Below are 13,255 nucleotides of genomic sequence, written 5' to 3'. Positions count from 1 at the left end.
AAAACAAAAACATTCTTACTTGTCCCATTGGTGGACCTCCCATTGGGGGCATCATTTGTGGCATCATTCCATGTGGTACAGGAGGCATATTCGCTCTCTGACCCATAGGGTGCATTCCCATTGAGGCATAATGAATGCCAGGATGCCCCATCTGAAAAATAAGGACAATTTAAAAACGAACAAGTAACAATAAATACTTTTCAAAAAATCTGATTTCAACAAATCAGTTAAGTGCAGCGATGTAACATTAGGCTAAAGTGTGATTTAATTATTAGGGTTCGTTTATACGTTCTTATCTTAAACAAAATGCACGAGACCAATACTTATAATGAGCTGTAACTAACCAAATCCCAGAACAATAGGTAAAAAAATAATCATTACTGGACAGTTAGATCTTAGTTTTAAAGCACGCTGACTTAATCACTTGCTAATTGACTTGCTAAGTTCAGAAGTCTAAGAAAGCCATTTAAAAATTGTTACGAAAACAACTTTGTCCTATATCACACAGATATAAGACAGACAGCTATTGTTCAAAGCCACTTATTCTTAAATTTATTTCTAAACTGATTTTTAAGCTTTAAAACGCTGTAATTACCAAATTAACTCAGATGAGGGCTGGTCTTATAAAACACAAATAGGGGTATCCAGGGACACCTCACTCCTAAAAAAATACACATACTACTCTCAAATACTATCTTTAGACGGGTAGAAGTACTTCTGCCAAAAAAAAAAAAATTCTTATTCCAAAACTGAGGTCTGTCATTCACACGACATGCCAACAACTAATTCACCCATTTTAATGCGCTTTTGTAAGTCAACTACCGCCTTTACCTGTGTGTCCATTGGTTCCAAGTCTTAAAACCAGCTAATTATCGCCTGCAAATTCTCCCAGCTGTGCACCCTACAGACACCCCCACCGCGGGAACACGTCTTGGCGGACTCTTAAAGCCTAGAGAACCCCGTCTCGCACACTCTTAGAGCCAGAGAACCCGTCGCCGCCTTCCCCTACCTCCTACCTTGGGCCTGCCCCTCCGAGACGCTCACCGCGCTCGGGGCCCAGCACCTCCGCCGCGCATCTGTCTACGCCGGGCCCGCTGGAAACTTCCAGGGTCCCGTATCTTTCCCTTTGTGCATCCCCGCCCTCCATTTCTCTCCTTCGGGGCACGTCCCATCTCGAGCTCTTCCTCCGTTCTCTCTCCTCCTTTTGGAGAAAGCTTCCTGTCTCTGTTTTTCATTGTGCCGCTCCGATCCCTTACCGAGGGCCGTCTCCTCAGGAAGCCGTCAGAAGAGACCCAAGAGCTGGAGCAGAGGCTTGAGCCGGACAATCTCCGCTCCCCGTCCCCAGGACCCTGCGCGGGAGGATGGCTCTCCATTTCACTCACCATGAGGCCTCCACGCTCGGCTCCCGTCCCCGGCCTCATCATCGGGCTCTGACTGCTCCGCCGGCGGCCACTGCCGCTGCATATGCCAACAAGAAGCGATCTGAGTGGCTGGCGCCCGCTGGGGCCAAAGGTTAAAGGCTGCCCGGCACTACGGGGCGGGATCAGCGGGGCCAGTAGGCTGACAGGCTTTCCCGCTGTCCAATCAGAGTGCGCTTCCGACACGCAGCTCTGCGGCGATTCGCCCCCTGCCTCAGGCTCACTCGGCGTCGCCTGCATGGAGGGGGGGATAAGGGGACGGAGGAAGTTTCTGCGCCGAGTCCTCTGCCGGAAAAACTCCACCAACTTCCCCCCGGGAAGGGCAGACAACTGTGTCCCAGCTCTCCGAGCTTAGCCCGCCTCACCCCGTAGGGGGTGGGGCAGTGGGGACCTGCCACCTTCACCCCCCCGCCCGACTTACGTATGCCCCACAAACCTGAGGCCGCCAGGGGTAGGGTGGGGTAGGTGGGGTGGGGTAAGAGGCTTCTAGCGTTAGCGGTGGCCCGGGACCGACGCGCGCGCGCGCGGTGCTCGAGGCGGGGGGGAGGGGGGGAGGGGGAGGGGAGGCCAAAGGAGGGGGTCTAAGGAGAGGGCTCGATCTCCGTACGCACCAGCTGGAGAGCGCGCGCCTGGGCGGGGAGTTGGGGGTGGAGGAGGCGTGTCGAGCTGCGTGGAGGGAAGTTGTGGTAGGGGCGGGAGGAACAATGCCAAAGGAAAAGAGGGATGGGAACTTAAGGCGAGGCGAGAGCGCCGACTGGTGAGCTGTCGTTAGTGAGGGACGCCGGGGAAGGGTGCGAGAGTAAAGGGTAGGAAGGGAGAAAGCAGGCAGGTTCGGGAATGTTAATCGAGGTGCACGAGCGGGCGCTAGGACCGGGCATCGGAAAGATGCAGCTTGGGGGCCGACTGTGCCTTCGCTTGCCTGGAGGTGACGCGGCAGAGGCGGAGGTCTCTGGCCGGGACGAGGCGCCGCAGGGAGGGGAGACCCGACTACTCCCTTCGGCCTCGACTCGCCCCTCTCTGCGCGGTCCCGTTCTTTCCTTCCCTCCTCCCGCCTGGGGGTCGTGCTCCGGCCCAGGGGTGTCCAACCTCTCCTCGAGCCCCATGGCACCTGCCCAGCCCCACCTCGCACGCTTGCGCACCCCTGCGCACCGGGGCCGGGTGGTGCAGGCCGTGGAGAGACCCGGCCGCTGATTGGCTGCTGCGTGCTTGGGGCGGGGCGGGTGGGAGATGCCCGTCCTCTGCGCGGCTCGGTGTCTTTCCCGCCATGTCGTTCGTGGAGAGCGCGAAGCGCTCCTCTTTGCAGCGCCGCCGTCGCGGCACCCCCGTTCCTTTCGCTCGGCCGAGGTTATCCGCCTTGACTCAAGGGGACAGTTGGGGTGAAGGTGAAGTCGACGACGAGGAGGGATACGACCAAGTAGCCCGCGACCTGCGGGCGGAACTGTCCGCGGGGGCGTCGCCGGAGCCTAGAAAGGGCGCGCTGCTCCCGCCGGAGAAGGACGGCTCTCCCGTCCTGCCCGACAAACGCAACGGCTTCTTCTCGGTGGAGGCGCGCGGCCCAGCCCGGGCGCGGCGGTGGCCGGTTCAGGTCCTCTCGATTCTCTGTGCGCTGCTGTTTGCCGTCCTCCTCGCTTGCCTTCTCGCCATCGCCTACCCGATCGTGAAAGGTACTGCAGGCTGGGCCTTGACAAATGTGTCCAGAATGAAGTTGAGCCTGGACGTGGCTCTCGCCTTCGCCGCCCGTCTCCCCGGGAAAGGCCAGGCCGTCCAGTTGGCGGCCAGCTTCGCCCACAACCGTTGACGGCGCTTTTCTTTGCCTCCCTCCCTCTTCCCGCACTGTCCTTGAAAGTGGGTGGTCCGAGTCCATTTTAAAAAAGGACCTCGAGTTAATATCTTAGAGTCAGTGAACACTTTTAACAACCATTAAAATACGGTGAAAAGTGTAAGTAACATAGGCCACCCGTGTTCAAAGACTAATAATTTACAAGTGATTAAAGATGTGCTGTCCACCGAGTCCTCTGTACACGCACAGAATTCCTGAAGGACGGGGATTTCGACCCCGCAGCCCAGATTTCTACTTTTATTGGTAAAATAATCGGCCCCTCTCGCTTTTATAGCGATCCAGTTCTATTGCGGGAGCTAGTCCACTCTCTCTGAGTAATAGTTTTCCTTCCCTGCGTCTGACGTTGACATATTGGCCAGGTTTGAATAGAAGGAGATGTGCCCTGAAAAGTTTTCCAAACTCTATACGGATGTATAATGCCGTTACAGCGGAAAGACTCAGACCTGAGTTTAAGTCTGTTTTCACTCCTGTGTGACTTTGGCAAAGTTACTGAAAAAATCATTTAAAGCAACATTACCTTTAATGTATGAAAAACACCCAACACACTCAAGTATTAATTTTAGTTCACTAAATAGAATTAAATTCATTTAATTACAGTTTTTATTTTTCCTTATTACTTCCAAGCTACTGGGCTGCAAGTGGCATCTAGCAGCTTACCATGTTTAATGTTCAAAGGAAACAAATTGGCAATTTTTACCTGTTCATACAATGATAATTGTTTGTAAACTCTCAATGTTAAATATATGTGTGCCATATCACTACTCTATCACTCTCCTTACCCCCTTCTTTTTCAATGCAGTTCTGAGGTTTATCTTGTAGGTACTTTTATCTCCCTTTTGCTCTGAGAGATTGCCTTTTTATCATAAAGTCACAAAACCTGGAAGTCCATTGCAGAAGACTGAGCTGGGCATATTTCGGAGAAAGGAACTGAATTTAAAACGTAGTGTGCCTCATTCATTTGCATTACATGAAATGCCTTCACAACCACCCCAGGGGATAAACATCCCCATTTTACATATATGGTAGTTGACTCATAGCCCCCTTACCTGCCTGTGGAAAGTCACATAGCTACTAAGTGGAGTCAGTTTGAACCCAGTTGCTTCTGACACTACAGCACTTTCCACAACTCCATAGTGTCTTCCCAGCTTAAACTTTAAGCTACTGTTCAAATTATCTTTTTTACCCAAGCCCATTTTTGTATTTACAGGCTTACATGCTGAGAATTTGAAGAAGGAAGATGATGTAGACACGGGGCTATTAGGTATGTACTTAATTGTCACTTGACAATTATAAAATATGTACATATACCCCTTGGCTATACATATATACATATGTCATACACACTAGGAATACATTTTGAACGCAACTGTATGTGACAAAGTCCCAGAGAGTACTTAATGTTTTCTAATTATGTGCTGGAAAAGTCTCCCTATACCTCGTCCCAGGAATTACAAACATGGAAAAATAACTTCCTCACAAAGTTAGCAAAGATAACCATCTTAAGCAGACCTCAGGAGAAATTTACGTTTGAATTTGTTTAAATTTAGGTTTAAACAAATGTAAAAAGCATTAGGCATACCTGCACAGTTCAATTATAACTAGGACAGTGTCGGACCTGAGTGTCTATAAAATGTAATGCATTTTTCTAGTGAAAAATTCAAGGGGTATTTATCTTGTATTTCTCTCTGCACAAATGATTTGAAAGAGTTCAGAACTTTACCTGTCTGGCATATTTATTCTATTTGCTATAATTTATTTGATTAATCACTGTGAATTGGGGGGGCAAATGATTGAGATCCTATCCCACTTGTCACCCTCCTCCCTCAATGTTAGCAAACTATTTATCTCTTCAAGGCCAGTGCCCTCATTATGATACAAAGTATAGTCTACCTGATTTTTGCAGAATGGGAATCCTTTATCTTCAAATTCCAAACTAACTGGTTTGCTACATGTCTCATGAAAATTTGTCTATACTCTTCTTAACTTCTTGTATGAGAAAACATGTATTTATTAACTCATTTTATCAGTGTATATTGTTACACTGTTTCATCTCTTTAAAAACATCCAAGAATATGAAGGTTTTCATAGCATTTATTGATATGTCAGCTCTTGATGTAGTTGTGGACTAGACATGAATAACTTGGTATTTAAAAGTTGGCAAGATTTCACATTTATGAAAAGAATGAATGGCACTTGCCATCTGAAGGAATGGCTTGTTCACTATCAAAAGGAATATAATGGGACTTTGTCATTGCTCTGCTTGATTTTCCACTTACAGTGCTTCTCAACCTTCCTAATGCCGCGAGCCTTTAATACAGTTCCTCATGTTGTGGTGACCCCTAACCATAAAATTATTTTCGTTGCCACTTCATAACTATAATTTTGCTACTGTTATGATTCATAATGTAAATATCTGATATGCAGGATGTATTTTCATTGTTCGCGACCCACAGGTTGAGAACGCCGAGTCTAGTATGGCTTCTAGGTATGCTTAGTAGATATTTGACAGCAAATAGGAAGATCATTGTCTAATCTTAGCTAATGACATGGGAATCACTGTTTATAGTTTTTGTGTGTGTGTGTGTGTGTGTGTGTTTACTGTCCCAAATTGTTTATTAGATAAGAATTTTACAAATGTTACTTACATTAGTGGTAATGGTGGAGCTGTGGAGTATTGAGCCTTCTCCAAGCTGCATGGCAAGAACCACCAATAATGTGGTGGAACTTGTGGCCCTTTCTAAGGCCAGGACTCTTGCGTCCTACAGATGTCAGCACTCACATCTCCCTGTGCTTGTGGACTGGTTTGGTGATCCAATAGGTGTCAGAATTCTTCCTGATAGCCTTGTGGAGTGGATCAATGAGAATAACCTCAAAAAGTTTATACATTGAATCTTCACCAACCCAGTAAGAATTCAGGACTTTCAGAGTCCCACAATGTTGGTCAGCTCACTCCTCCACAACAGACTGAAGGCTTGGAGCAAAGTTTACTTAACACCAACTGATGAACAGTCTTGCCTTAGGTACCACTCTTAGGAACAGGCCATTTGTGGCCAGCATATAGAGCACATGAATCTGATATATGGCATAACTCTGCTTGGCCTTGTATCCCAACCTGTGCACTTTATAGGGCCAGGTTAGGAAGAGTGCCTGGGGCGGGCGGCGGGGGGGGGGGGGGGGGGGGGGGGGCTTGTGGAGCATAGAGATCTGGAGGTACTGCCCCCAACACCCCTAAGAAGGACGTGCATTACATCGGACTGCTTCCTCCACAGCTCCTAGATGTACTTAAAAGCACCCATCTGGGCTTACCTGATGGCTGGGGGTAGACAGAAAGGAAGAGCCTTTCTCCCTTATACTTGTTTTTTTAAAGGTTCATGATGACTCATGGATGGTATCAATGCCTCTGGAGAGTTAATTGATCTAATCACTCATAGGGTTTGGCTGTCATACTATTCATCTTTACTAGTGAAGTAGTCCAGCCAGGGAGGTGGTGTTGATACTATCAGCTGGTTTTGGAACTCATATCCCCTGATCTTCCCTGGGTGGCATTGGAGTCACACATCAAGAATTCTTAGAGCTTTCCTTTTATGGTTGTCCTACAAACCATGTTCTACTGTAAGCCTGTTTTTCAGGGATATTAATAAAATAAAACTTAAGTTCATTTAGTTAAAATCACATTCCAGTCCTTCCTCATTAAGGTTATCTACTGGCCAAATTTATTGCACTAATCATATATAACAATGTGTTGTTTCATTTATGCACATTGGCTTTTGTATCACATTTCATAAATTTAGTCCTCTTTCCAATTTTTACATATTTTCTCCTAGTCTTTTTTTATTTTATTAGTATTCTTAGTATAATGATTTATTCTGAAAAATTAGATTTTCTGTGTCAGGACCTCAAATCAACTGATTTACTTAGAATAGTTTTATAAATGTGTTTATTATTTTCTAACTGGTTTTTAATTTTTGGCCATTGTAACTATTGCATGGTAAAAGGTCCTATTTGTTGGCAAACCATCTTGGGCTGTTCTTCACCTTTTATGTGATTAGGGATGTAAATAACATGTGTGCCCCAGATGGGCTGCGACACCCAGGCTCCCACTTTGTGATACACTTCTTCACAGCACCAGAGGCTTCCCAGCCCAATCCCTAAACCTGCTTATTTGAGCTTGTATCCTGGCAACCACAGATTCAGTCACTCTGACTAAAATCTCTGTAATGAGGGATTTAATTTTATCTTCAATATATACTTTGTTAGGAGATTTTTATATTCTACCTTCTTTCTGAAGAGTGAGGTGTAGGAATAGATTTGGACTTAGGTTGGGGGCGGGGAGGGCAATAACAAGAGTAACAACACGAGCAAGTATTTAAGTCCATGCTAAATATTAATACCTTCCACATTTTAAACTGTGTGCTGGTGAGGATTCCCACAACCCACACCCGCCTGGCACAGCTGATTTCATTGCGGGGGGACAACTCAGGCAGTCACTTGAGTGGTCTGGACTGTGCCATGTGGCCAGTCTCACAGCAAAACAGAATCAACAGCCTCAGAAATGCTCAGCCTGGTAAGTAATAGTAAAAACTGAAGTTTCTTAAACTGATCTTTGGCCTCTGCAGTCTAAGGAAGACTCACCTTGCTTGGTTTTTTTTATTAGTCAACCAGAATGTGTCTGATAGTACTTTTTGGGTTGCAAGATTAAAGTCGAGAAAAGCTACTTTGGAAAATAAAAAAATTATAGGAATTGTTATTACTTGGTGCCTACTATCTGCTGGATATGTTATAGCATGGTAAGAAGCTAGGAACAAACATTCCAGGATAAGTGGAATAGGGTAACAGATAGTTAAACAATTTGTGGCCACTACTAAATCCTATCTTCCCTAAACCAAGGAAACTTAAGAGTAAATGGTTTGCACTTCTCCCCAACCTGAGGGTAAATAGCTCAAATCACCCTACTCTGGGAGACAAAACAGAAATCCAATTAGTGCCATTTGCCAGCCATACCCAAGGGCAGACAAATTAAGAGAGTAAATCTCATTTTGGTACATCTGCATAAAGCTGATGAATATTCTATTGATCCTCCCCTAAACACCCAGCCTTTAAAACCCCTCTAAACAAAGGTCATGTGGGCTCTCCCTCCAGGGAGCACACTCATACCATTCCTTTCCCCCTCTTCTTCCCCCACATATCTCCTAAACTCCAAAGGACCCAATGAGGCTTGGAACCAGAGGAGCAATGGGCAGTGGCAGCTCCTTCCCAGGTTACCCTCTGAACCTGTCTCCAAGGCCCCCTTTTCTCTGACTTTCCAGTGAGCTAAGTCAGCCCAGCCTAGGCTCTCCTGTTACCTCTTCAATGCCCTGCCTTGTTTCTCTGTCCTAAGTACATTTTTGCTGTGGTCAATAAATTCTTGCTTACTTTTCTACACTTTGTCTCTTGATTGAAACCTTTCCTTCAAGAAGACAAGAACCGAGGTCTCATCCTCTCACTGGTAACAACCCCTGAAAGATTTAAGGGTTAGAAATCTGAGGGGGAGAGTGCAGGAGGCAACCAACCCTTCCCCTAGTCTTTAATATAGGGTATAATAAATGACCTTTTATTTGAGGCAAGCCTGAAATAAGTACATAAGGAAAGTAGAAATAATTTTCTTAAGAAATTACTTACTCTAAGACTACTGTTATCAAATTAAGTGTGGAATTAGTACTTTTATATATGTGTTGTACTAGTTGTACTTCTCACAAGAGGAAGTTATAAATAAAGAATATTATATTAATCAGAATGACTTGAATGGCCAAGAGAAAATGATAGGAAATGTAACTGACAATCAAAAATTCACAGAGGACGTAGATGTGAAAAGTGTCAGTGTGGATAACAACGTGTAGGTTTTGTCATCTCCCACTGACTGTCCCGGGAGTTTGAACGGTGCCTGCCTGGATGCGGGGGGCGGTGGGAAAGTGGACATTTCTAGGGGTTTCCGGAATCTGCACTTGGATGCTGCTCTTCACCCTGACGACATACGTCTGGAGATTCTGAATGGCAGCCCCACTCCCGGGACCATGCTGTACGAGTGTGTGGGCCAAGATCCAGAAACTTCTCTACTCTTGTGAACAGGGACGCGTCCAGTGCTGACGAGTGCTCCATCCAGCACTGCTTATACCAGTTCACCCAGAACGAGAAGCTTCAAGATGCCAACAAGCTGCTGTGTGAAGTGTGCACCCGGAGACAGTGTGGTGCACCAAAAGCAAACCTAAAAGGTGAAAAGAAACATGTTTACACCAATGCCAAAAAGCAGATGTTGATTGCTCTCGCTCTTTCTGTTCTCACCCTTCATTTGAAGCGATTTCAGCTGGCTGGTTTTAACCTACGCAAAGTTAACAAACACATAAAATTTCCGGAGATCTTAGATTTGGCTCCTTTTTGTACTGCTAAATGTAAGAATGTCGCTGAAGAAAGCACCAGGGTGCTATACTCCCTGTACGGAGTTGTGGATCACAGCGGTACCATGAGGTCCGGGCACTACACTGCCTACACCAAGGCGAGAATGGCAAACAGTCATCTGTCTGACCTTGTTCTCCGTGGGGATGTCCCCTAAGATTTTGAAATGGAATCAACCAAAGGGCAGTGGTTTCACATCAGTGACAGCCACGTGCAAGCTGTGCCTACAGCTAAAGTCCTTATCTCATAAGCATACCTCCTGTTTTATGAGAGAATACTCTAAGTTTTTATAACAGCTGTGATAATAATAAACAAGTGAAGACTAACTAAATCATGTTCACGGTAAATTACGTCCACACCAGGAGAAATCACATGCTGAAATATTGAAGGAAACACCTGCAGATTGACCAGGGTTTTGTCCTGCCATCTGTCGTCATGGTGTTCCTGCCTGTTCCCAGGTTCTGGACAGATTCTGAATCAAGTCCTCTGGTTAACGTGTCTGTGGTGGTTACAGCACAGCAATAAACTGACTCCCCCCCCCCCCCCCCCCCCCCCCCAAAAAAGTAACACCTGCAGTTTCCAATCACATTAAAACATCAGATTTACATGGAAACCTTTTAAAAAAACTTTTTATTATGGACAATCTCAAATATATACAAAAGCAGAGGGAAGAGTACAATGAAATACCTTGTACTCATCCCATATCTTTAAATAACTCATGGAAAATCTTTATTTTTTTATTTTTTTATTTTTTTTTATTTTTGCTAAAAGTATTACAAAGGGTATTACACAAGTGCCCTTTTTATCCCCCCCTCCCTTGACAAACCCCTGCCCTCCCTTACCCCCCAGTGTCTTATGTCCATTAGTTATGCTTATATAGATGCATACAAGTCCTTCGGTTGATCTCTTACTCCCCTCCCTCCCGTCCCCCAACCCTCCCTGGCCTTCCCACTGCAGTTTGACAATCAGTTTGAGGCAGCTCTGCCTCTGTATCTATTACTGTTCAAAAGTTTGTAATGGTCTTTATTATCCAAGAATGAGTGAGATCATGTGGTGTTTTTCCTTCATTGACTGGCTTATTTCACTTAGCATAATGCTCTCCAGTTCCATCCATGCTGTTGCAAATGGTATGAGTTCTTTCTTTTTTACAGCAGCATAGTATTCCATCGTGTAGATGTACCACAGTTTTCTAATCCATTCATCTACTGATGGGCACTTAGGTTGTTTCCAGATCTTAGCTATGGTGAATTGTGCTACTATGAACATAGAACTATGGAAAATCTTGTTAGACCTGTATTCTCTTCTGAAGCTTATAATCTTCAGTATACTAGGGAAAATAGTTGTCACTACAATCTGCATCCAACGTACCATTCCCCCCTTTTTTTAAAGTCATTTGATTAACAATTTACAGAAAAAGACAGCAAAAAAATTTTTTTAGGCATTTTAATAAGATATAAATACATTATATGCAAGTTTTTATTCTGAATTTCCCTGGTTTTAAAGACATACACACTAGAAATGGATTATGTCCTGAGTGCAAATAATTGCTTACTAATTTTATGCCTAAATCTGGAAATAACAATCTTGTAAATAAATACTCCAGATTTCAGATACATCTTTAATTTGTTATAGCTCATTAGTTTTATTTTTATATTTGCATTATCAAAATACAATGCTTAAAGGAACTTTTAAAACCTTTTCATGGCTTATTATTTTGATAAAGAGGACAACCATCTTCTCTGCTCCATAATTTGCGAAACATTTTCACTTTTAGATTGATAAACAATTTGAATGATCAAACCAATGACTTTTTTCATTTCTTTCCAATCATCTACCTTTAGCATTTGTTCCCTTACAAGCAACAGCAAATAAAATAGGGTGCACAGACATCATAAAAGATGAAAAACAGTGTCATACATTCTTTTAGCATAAAAGGAGGGTTCCCGTTTTTGTCCGAAGTCCCTTCTGTTGAAGTGATGAACTGGATGAAAATACTCTATTTTCCTGAAAGGAGCCTGATAGTAAATATTTTCAGCTTTGCTTGCCATAAGATCTCTGTCACAGCTACTCAACTCTACTACTGTAGTGTGAAGGCAGCCATAGACAATCCTATCTAATAATAGACAAACATGGTAATTAACCATACCTCCGCTACGCTTCCCATTGGCTAATCAGTAGGATATGCAAATTAACTGCCAACAAAGATAGCGGCCGGCAGCCAGGCAGCTGAAGCAAACATGAGGCTTGCTTGCTCCAGTGATGGAGGAAGCCAAGGTTCCCCGCCTGCCGCCGCCTGGCTCTGAGCTCCGGATGCAACAATGTTGCAATTATAGAAGCTAAACAAACCCCAGGTACCTGCTTTCAGCCGGCAGCGGGCTCAGAGCTTAAAGCGCCAGTGATGGTAAAAGAGTTTCAATTATAGAAGCTAAACAAACCCAGATACCTGCTTTCAGCCAGCCACGGCCTCAGAGCTGGAGCCGGCTCTCAGCTCCAGTGACAGCTATAGAAGGTAAATAAATCCCAGAATGAAAAAAAAGGCTGGGAGCTTCAGTCACCCGCCAGCCTGAAAACGGCCCTCAGCCCCTCACCCAGACTGGCCAGGCACCCCAGTGGGGACCCCCACCCTGAAGGGGGTGTGACCAGCTGCAAACAGCCATCAGCCTGTCATCCAGGCTGGCCAGGCACCCAAGCGGGACCCCCACCCTGATCCGGATCATCCTTCAGGGCACACCAGCCGGCCCCCACCTGTGCACCAGGCCTCTATCCTATATAGTAAAAGGGTAATATGCAAACTGACCCTAACAGCAGAAGGACCGGGAATGACTGGTGACTATGACACACACTGACCACCAGGGGGCAGACGCTCAATGCAGGAGCTGCCCTCTGGTGGTCAGGGCGCTCTCGCAGGGGGGAGCTCTGCTCAGCCACAAGCCAGGCTGATGGCTGCCAGTACCGCGGTGGTGTTGGGAGCCTCTCCTCCCTCCTCAGCAGCGCTAAGGATGTCTGACTGCAGCTTAGGTCTGCTCCCTGCTGGCAAGTGGGCACCCCCAAGGGCTGCCGGGCTGCCAGAGGGATGTCTGATTGCCAGCTTAGGCCCAATCCCCTGGGGAGCGGGCCTAAGCCAGCAGGTGGTCACCCCCGAGGGGTCCCAGACTGTGAGAGGGCACAGGCCGGGCTGAGGGACCCCTTACCCCCGAGTGCACAAATTTTTGTGCACCGGGCCTCTAGTATATGTATAAAGCAATGGTCAAGGCTATGCTACAATAAAATTTAATTTACAAAAATAGGTAGCAGATCAAATTTTGCCTATAGATTTGCAGTTTGTTTGACCTCTGCTCCAGAGGATTCCATCATAATTATTTCATTCTTTTTAGCATAGTTGAGAATAATTGGTAAGTAATAGTAAAATGATTGCTAATATAATGAAATAGCAAAATGTTATGAAATATTGAAAAAAAGATCATTAAAATACCATAATGTACTATAGATTTATAAAAGGCTCCAATAGACCAATATGTAATTTCAAAATCAAATAAGCTTTATTCTAGAAAAAAATATAACTCAATTT

The 13,255-nt window shown here is 45.3% G+C and overlaps 2 protein-coding genes and 1 pseudogene across 13 annotated transcripts in view; 1 reads left to right on the top strand and 2 right to left on the bottom strand.

Moving 5' to 3' along the window:
- PRPF40A (pre-mRNA processing factor 40 homolog A) overlaps window positions 1-1,688 on the bottom strand; it is a 55,498-nt gene extending 53,810 nt beyond the window's left edge. For 5 of the 11 annotated variants that reach the window (XM_070422973.1, XM_070422974.1, XM_070422975.1 and 2 more), the window contains exons 1-2: window positions 1,257-1,688; window positions 20-151 (exon numbers count right to left, since the gene is read on the bottom strand). In XM_070422973.1, the coding sequence (XP_070279074.1) occupies window positions 20-151; window positions 1,257-1,658 (534 nt within the window). In that variant the 5' untranslated portion in view covers window positions 1,659-1,688. Of the gene's footprint in view, window positions 1-19; window positions 152-1,256 lie in introns of those variants that run through there. The other 6 variants (XM_070422978.1, XM_070422981.1, XM_070422983.1 and 3 more) reach the window with 2 other exon arrangements.
- Window positions 1,689-2,288: 600 nt separating this feature from the next.
- The window catches only part of ARL6IP6 (ARF like GTPase 6 interacting protein 6), a 35,000-nt gene continuing 24,033 nt past the window's right edge, over window positions 2,289-13,255 (top strand). Inside the window, exons 1-3 of one of the 2 annotated variants that reach the window (XM_070422985.1) lie at window positions 2,635-3,082; window positions 4,466-4,519; window positions 9,364-9,759. In XM_070422985.1, coding sequence (XP_070279086.1) covers window positions 2,683-3,082; window positions 4,466-4,519; window positions 9,364-9,503 — 594 coding nt within the window. In that variant the 5' untranslated portion in view covers window positions 2,635-2,682 and the 3' untranslated portion in view covers window positions 9,504-9,759. Of the gene's footprint in view, window positions 3,083-4,465; window positions 4,520-9,363; window positions 9,760-13,255 lie in introns of those variants that run through there. The other variant, XM_070422986.1, reaches the window with a different exon arrangement.
- Window positions 5,905-6,554, bottom strand: LOC139015427 (large ribosomal subunit protein eL15-like; annotated as a pseudogene).

This window comes from Myotis yumanensis, unplaced genomic scaffold (genome assembly GCF_028538775.1).
Source record: "Myotis yumanensis isolate MYYU_CA2020_CCGP unplaced genomic scaffold, mMyoYum1.0.hap1 SCAF_8, whole genome shotgun sequence".
Classification (NCBI taxonomy): Eukaryota; Metazoa; Chordata; class Mammalia; order Chiroptera; family Vespertilionidae; genus Myotis; species Myotis yumanensis.
Note: the sequence above shows the minus strand (reverse complement) of the source record. Positions and strands in the feature narration are given on the sequence as shown.